We start from the raw sequence: 7886 nt of genomic DNA, 5'->3' as shown, positions 1-7886 counted from the left end.
AAAAAATATTCCCCCCCCCCCCCCCCCCCACACACACACACAAAAGAGATTATTTTCCTAAAGAGGTAATTCTATTTTTTATTATAGATTTATAGGTGACAGCCCACCTTTAGTCCTTCTTTTTTATCAAAACATCCACATTTGGTCTTTTAGTACTATTGTCACATATAAGTCTAGAAAAAAAAATAGAATTAACTCTTTTCCTAAAAAAATTATATCATTTTTTCTTTTGACTCATCCTATTTTTTGAGCTTCCAAACACACCCTAAGTATAAAAAAGACAATGCATTTGGGAGATGCACTTTACTTTATTTAATATATGCCAAAAATACTTTAAAAAAAACATTTTCCCCTATACATTTTAGACAGAGTTTGACCCAAATGCATTTTCGAAATGAACCTTGCTCATTCTTATCCAAGATTTGAAAAACACCTATTTTCATCCATCCGGGCAAATAAAAATTGCCCATTTCAATCAATCAATTTCCCCTAGAACAAGAGGGTGGGGGTTAGGAGAAACCCAATCTCAAAGAGGCCAAGAATGAAAGAACAGACACAAGTTTAAAAGCCAAAAAACCACAGGATATCAAAAGTGAACCAAGAACAGCAGTTCCATTACTAATTCAGAAGTCAATCCTCCCAGGCCACCATACAAAAACAATAAATATGGTGAAGAGAGATGAATGGCCATTGGCCAGGGAGAGCCTAAAGTTGGTTAACTTTTACAATGCCCTGCTGAAGAAAGTTGTCTGCATCAACTGTCACTTTGTTCATGCTTATCTAAAATGACTAAAAGCCTCTCCATATTCTTCATGTACTTCAATTCCCCCTCTACTCGGGGGGAAGGACAACCTTGTCACTTCAGCTCCAGATGGTTCTCGGAGTTGCTGGAATGAGTTTCCTGGTCAGGCGTCTTCCTCTTCCGACATGAACCGGTGGGAGGACTGTGCAGCAAAATGAAGAAGAGAACAAGTTAAGGTAAACCGTAAACGTCTTGAATTGAGCACAGAAAGATGCAATTTTGAAGAACGGGATATTACCCCAACTGCAAGGTAGTATCGGAGACCTCATTCTCCAAATCATCGTCGCACCCTGTGTTGAGACTCTCAGCGCCATCTTTTCCGGAGGAACAGTTCTTCAGTGCAGGATAATATTCGAGATAAGGTGTTGGCATTGGCATACTCACGTTTGATGGAACTAATCCTCGAAGCTCTTCTATCTGCGTTCCATCAAATGGCAGACAAAATGCGTTAAACATAAGTAAGTATTCATCAAAATCAGATGATTATTAAAAGTTATCAATATTTGGTTTGCCTGTCTGCGCAAATTCTCATTTTCCACCATTGCACGCTCCTCCTGGTTAGAGATAGAAAATGCGTAGCATCAACATAGGTTAGAACTTAGAAGTCATTAATCGCTGCTGTAAAATGATGTCAAAATGGCTTCATCATCTCATTAATCAAAGCATAAGCACATAAAAATTACGAGTAACATACAGCCCAACTAGAACCGGCTAGAATATAATAACCAAAACGCCTTATTCATACCTGTTTTCTCGAGTTCTCTAGTTGTTCCAACAGTAATTGCTCCTGGAAATATATATTTTTAAAGTACCATTACAGATGTATTCCGTTAAAGATCTGTGAAACAAAGACAAATAAATATTTGTCACAATAGGAAAATAAAAGAGTAGTGCCAAACCTTTCTTCCCTTTATAGCTAACAGTGCTCCGTCTAGTTTATGCTCAAGCTGGCGCAATTCATTCAAACCCATACCAGTAAGGTCCTTACCCAACAATTGCCTAAAATAAGATCCAGGTTCAGTAATATTAAAATGCTTTCGTTTTTACAAAGATCTGTGGAAAACGAACATTGGATGACTAACAGAAGACCTACAATTGCTTTGATTTAAGCTCTGAGATTTCGTTGTTCAAAACTTCCACCTCCTTGTGCTCCACCTGCTTATTCATAGAGTCAGAAAAATAACTCCGTGGTCAGGCAAATGGAAGCAAAGCGAAAAAGTCATGAAGGCTAAAATTGGAATAGAATTGTCAAGCTTCGTACAGGCACTTCTCGTGGTAACCTTTTTGTGAATCTATAAGAAACTTATTAATACACATCCATTGTGAGTTTAGTACAAAAGCATAATACTTTAGGGTTAACAATCTAAGTCTGTTCACTAATCAATACAGAGTATGTTCCCGTGCCACATCGAGAAAAGATTACAATTGGATCGCTACTGTAAAGAATTCCTTTCGACCAGAGTAAAAAATTTTGGGTGATCACTTGATTATCATTCTGTATGTATATCTCCAAGACTCGAATCCTGTTCCCCATCCCCCCACCCCTAAAGGGAAATAAGAACAAAACCTTTCAGCATAGGAAAATGCATCAGGATAAACATCGTATCTCTGATCTGTGTTACAGAAAACATGACAAGTGATAATATCTAAATGGACTGCATAATCATAATGACTCGACAAGAAGGCAAGCCTTTTATGTTTTACCTTTGGCTTCTTTTCTACAATTTTAGGTGTCTCTGTAGAATCTAGACATTTGTTATACCTTGCCAGTGTTTGCTTCATGCTGCATAGAGATAGAAAGCATAAGTATAAAGAAAATATTTAGCATACACCGAAGAAACAAAGGGTATTATCATTGCCAGAATATGAGTAGAGATAATAGGGCTATCTATTCTATTGTGTCGAAGTTCTAGTTAGTCTAGTTATTATAGTTTGAATATATCATTCAATATCAAGTAATCCCTATATAAACTCTTTAGGAGTCATTGTAATACACATCTTCTATCGGTTATCAAAATAACGTTCTTTAGGACAAGAAAGAAAACATCCATTTACACAACAAACACAACCTCAACGATAGGAAGAAAAGGAGTGATCACACTTATCAAGACAGATTTTTTAACTATGAGACAACTCAAACAAGCACATGTAGTCTTTTTACCCGCCTTTCTCTAAAATGTCAACATTGAGGTACATTCAAAAATCATACAAACAGAAATCCAACTACGAGGATGCTAGGAGACTCGTCTTTCCTTAGTTCAAAAAATTCTCAAAGATGATTTACTAGGCAATTGCAGGAATGTACGAGTAATTTCTGGAATTAGAGTTATCACTCTCATGAACAAACTTGGAGAAGGCTCTACATGAAGTTACATTGACCATCATAAAGGTAACACCAAATATCTTTTTCTTATTGTAATTTCAAGAAAAACACACAAATCCTTCAAAGTCAGCCAATTGCAAATAAAAAGAGCCTTGCATTAAGATCCTGATGCGCTATAAATGACATTCAATTAAGCACAACGCAAAACATCAAACCGAATATGAATTTACAATTGACCTTGCAGAAGCGACAAGGAAATAAAACCTCAAACGACAAAAAATAATTGAACATGAGCCAACGTCCACATAATGCACTACAACAGTCAAGTGCTATCCAGTACTCATACTATAAAGAGCTCCAAAACTGGACTATAAACATTATTAGGAAACACAACTCTGTTGCCTGGTTACAGCTCATATACATATCTCCCCTTCTGCAATGCCAGTTTATAGCTACACAAGTTTGAAGCTCAGCATATACATGAAAAATCAATAAAACTAATTGCAGAAAATGTTAGACAGTGGCTAAAGCTTATGGGCAAAGCAACAAGCACCAAAAGTCAAAAGAAATCATTTTTTCCACTTTGGGCAAAGGGGAATGGAACCTAATAGATGGTAAAACAACATTGAAACTCTTGAAAGTTGAAACCCCTGAAAACAAATGATTTTGCTACCTACATAGCTACATGATTAGTAGTATCTTGCAACCAGGTACACTCAAAAGCCAAAAATACAATCTTTTTTTTGAATAAATTGTTCTACCCAGAAAAAAATAGCAATGGAACCTACTAGATGGTAAAACAACATTGAAACTCTTGAAACCCCTGAAAACAAATGATTTTGCAACCTACATAGCTACATGATTAGTAGTATATTGCAACCATGTACACTCAAATAGTCAAAAATACAATCTTTTTTTGAATAAATTGTTCTACCCAGAAAAAAAAAACAGTTAAAATTAACAAAATCAACAGGACATGGAAATCATAGCAATCCAAAATTGGCACATCTGCCAGAAACCCCCCACTAAAAATCTAATCTTTAGTCAAAAGAAGCAGCCCAAGCATAAAATACATTACTAAACACAATCAAGGAACCAATCACATCAAGAATGCCACATGCAACAATGATAAATCCCCAAACTAGAAGCAAAAAAGGAACAGAGATATACCTTGTGCTGGAGTACTCAAAAAGCTTGTCGGTACTGGAGAAGATGATGACAGCGACCTCAGCATCGCAGAGAATGGAGAGCTCCTGAGCCTTCTTGAGGAGCCCAGAGCGCCTCTTGGAGAATGTGACTTGCCTGCTGTTAACATTCTCAATCAATTTTATGTCAATTTTCCCCCTCCCCATTTTTTCCTTGTCCAATCAAGAACCAAAAACAAAACAAAAACTCCAATCCCCCCCTCTCTCTACACACACAAAACCAAACAAATCTCCCTCCCCCTTCTCTCCCCCTATTCAGAACTGAGAAGAAAAGGGTTTTGACCAGGGAGGGTGGTGGAGGAGATATATAGGGAATGTGAACAGGGAAGGACAATTAGAGAGGGGAAACAATGGGTTGCTAAATATAGAGAGAGAGAGAGAGAAGGGGGGAGAAAAGGGGAAGACAGAGAGAAGAAGAAGAAGAGAGAGAGAGAGATAAAGAGAGAGAGAAGGTGGAGAGTCCCCAAATGGCGAGAGTCTGGAAACGGCAAGCTTGCATGGGATTTTGCCATTCTCTCCTCCTTTCCTATACACTGCATGACTCTGTTGTTGCCACATTTAGCTTGACTCCCCCTCCCATTGGTCCTTTTTTGGGCCCCACCCAACCTTTTTGCTATTTTTACTCCTTTTTTTCTTTTTTTGGTCTTCCTTCAAATATTTTGCAATTAATAGTTTTACCTAAAACAGATGCGGTACCAGGGGCACTCCCGTCTTTTCACCCCCCTCACTCTTGTGAATTTCCCCATTAATGACGTTTACCTAAAACAGTTTCGGCTCCAGGGGTATATTCGTCATTTCAACTATTTTTCCTAATCTTTCTCTTTTTTTTTTTGGAAACACCTAATCTATTTTAATCGCTCCGTGATATTTCGGTAAAATGCTAAGAGCCGCTAAACTTTTTTCTTTTTTTTCTTTTTTTCCTTTTTAGGGTTTCGTTTAGGAGTTAGGACAGCGATAAATTATTTAAAATTGCGACAATGAGTTCTAAAATGTATTTATAAAAAAACAAAATTGAGTTTAATAAATTAGTAAGGCTATAACGTTTATAGAAGATATTTATAGAAGATGGTAAATGATTATTAAAAAAATATTTATAGAAGATATTTTAATAAATTAGTAAGGCTATAAATGTCTCAAACACATATTTTGAGTTTGATAATATTTTTTAGCTATAACGTTTTAAGTGATGTGGTTTAAGACTTTAAGGTGCAAAATCCATCAATCTACAGTATCAATGCAAAAAATATTGCCATAAAAGTGTGAAAACATTTTCACAAATACACCTTCTTCTTCTTCTTCTTCTTCTTATTATTATTAGTATTATATATATATATATATATATATATATATATATATATATATATATATATATATATACACACACACATTTTGCGTAGGAGGGACCGGGAGGTCCCAAGAATAAATAAATTCATCTCGTAGCAATGTTTTTAACACCGCGCTCCAGGATGTCTCTCACACTCGGGGTGAGCCAGGAATGTTGTTCCCCAATGGCTGCTTTGCCCCATGTTAGCTAGGTAATCAACGCATTGATTACCCTCACGAAGAACACGGACAATCTCACACCCACAAAATTGGTTCATGATAAACTTGTAGTCAGTAATCAAAGTTTTTGATTTTGGCTTGGACTCAATTTCCTTATTCACGGCGTGTACCATAGCTTTCGAGTCTGTTTCAACAATGATCTTATCTAAACCATGATTTTTTGCAACGAGCAGCCCCTCCCAGAGGCCCCAAAGTTCAGCGATGAAGCAATTCGTGATTTTTATTTTCATACTGAACTCCACAATCCACATATCGTTATAATTCCAGATAACACCGCCAGCACTAGCTGATGGGATAGAAGGCATATCCGGACATTCTAGCAGGGGGATCCAAGACGTTTATAGCAGAGTGCGTGAAGGGTGTAACAAGTCGGGCAAAGTATGGAGGAGTCGGACCTGGGACGAGTCGGCCGACCAGTAGGAAGAGAAGTCAATGCTCATCGGGAAATGGGTCGGTAGATGGTGACTTGAGAACCGACTGGGAGGACCAGGCAACCAGACAACATGCCAAGGGATATAGACGATAGATATGTTGGACCAAGGGATGTAAACAGGCTAGAGGACTTAAGGGTACTAGTCGAGTCGGGGGGTGGGGCACCTGACCCCGGTAGTTGGTTGGGCGGATAACTAGGAATGATTTAGTGCCTAAAGGCAGTCGACATTAGTAGTCGGGCATAGACAAGTAGTAGTCGGGAGGTCGGTCGAACGAGCATAAGTGACACCCGTTCGGAGGGGTGGAATGAGTCAAATTCACGCGGGGATGGAGGAATATGTCGCGCCTGGAGGAGTCGTGTGTAGCGGAGGCCTAGATAGATGACTGAGCGGCCCGGTCAGCGGGGTGAGACGTCCGATTGACTTGGGCAAGGCGATGGGAAACCTTCCAAATGCATTGAGATCGAAAACGGATTTGGGGGGAAATAACAAGGAAAGAAGATATGAAGGCATTATGACATCAGATAAAATGTAATAAGGAAAGTAGATCACTTGTAATTATAGTAGTTTAGGGTTATCAAATTTGTAGCCCCTTATCCCTTGTATAAATAGGGTCTCTTGACCTTGAACAAATAATAAGCTTTTTACACGCAAGAGCAGGAAATAAAACTCTGTTTTTCCAACAACGTAATCATACTATTTTCCGATGGTGTTGGCCCGCCGTTTGACTACCCCCGTAGTCAATAAAACCAACACTAGCCATGCTCAAGTTAGCCGTTATAGCACCATCTGTATTGAGCTTGGTGATGGTGTCCTATTCTGGTGGAGACCAACAAACCGAAGCTTGCCTCCCAAGCATAAGCCCATGACGTTTGAGAAAAAATCGCTAAGCTTCTATAGCCTCGTTTGTGGCATGCATCACGATCTCTACCTCTGGCAGCACCACATTGTTGAAGATGGGTTCGTTGCGTGCCTTCCAAATATTCCACAACATGTAAGAAAAAAATACACCCACCTTTCTTCCATAAATCCATAAATGTTCCAAGTACAGCTTTCTTCAATCCAACGAACAATGGAGATGTGTGTCATGGCACTGAAGCCGGTTGGGACAGGACAGATACTTCAGTAGTTCGTCGTCATCTCACAGCGTTGTAATAAGTGGTCAAAAGTCTCATATTCTTCACCGCACCTCAGGTAACCTCTATTCTCAACCAAGCCACGCTTTTGTCTTTCTGAATTGATAAGGAAGCCATTTTCGTGATCTTCCAGAGGAACAATTTGGTCCTTCCCGCCTTATTAATGTTTGTACTTATTTTTTTCACATTTATTTTTTGAAGCGCTATGTTCTCCACCTAAATTTATAAATAAATAAACAAACAAACAAACACACACACACATATTATGCGACATTACTTGATTTTTTTTTTAATTTTTGGTATTAAATTATTGAATATATTTGGTCATGATAATTAGTATAAGTTGTCGGTCTAATCCATTCAACTTACCCATCGAGGCAACAAAGTTAAACAAATATTGTTAAGTTGGCGTAGAAGACTCGGGAC

At 38.3% G+C, this 7886-nt stretch overlaps 1 protein-coding gene across 1 annotated transcript; it reads right to left on the bottom strand.

The window, feature by feature from the left end:
• Nucleotides 1-586: 586 nt before the first annotated feature.
• Nucleotides 587-4487, bottom strand: LOC116017617 (MADS-box transcription factor 23). Its single transcript, XM_031258232.1, has 8 exons — nt 4296-4487; nt 2507-2585; nt 1896-1957; nt 1702-1801; nt 1548-1589; nt 1315-1356; nt 1041-1219; nt 587-944 (listed from the first exon to the last, which is right to left on the bottom strand). The coding sequence occupies exons 1-8, from the start codon at nt 4475-4477 to the stop codon at nt 857-859; spliced, it is 774 nt and encodes a 257-aa protein (XP_031114092.1). The 5' UTR covers nt 4478-4487; the 3' UTR covers nt 587-856.
• Between the last annotated feature and the right edge of the window lie 3399 nt (nt 4488-7886).

This window comes from Ipomoea triloba, chromosome 4 (assembly GCF_003576645.1).
Source record: "Ipomoea triloba cultivar NCNSP0323 chromosome 4, ASM357664v1".
NCBI lineage: Eukaryota > Viridiplantae > Streptophyta > Magnoliopsida > Solanales > Convolvulaceae > Ipomoea > Ipomoea triloba.
Note: the sequence above shows the minus strand (reverse complement) of the source record. Positions and strands in the feature narration are given on the sequence as shown.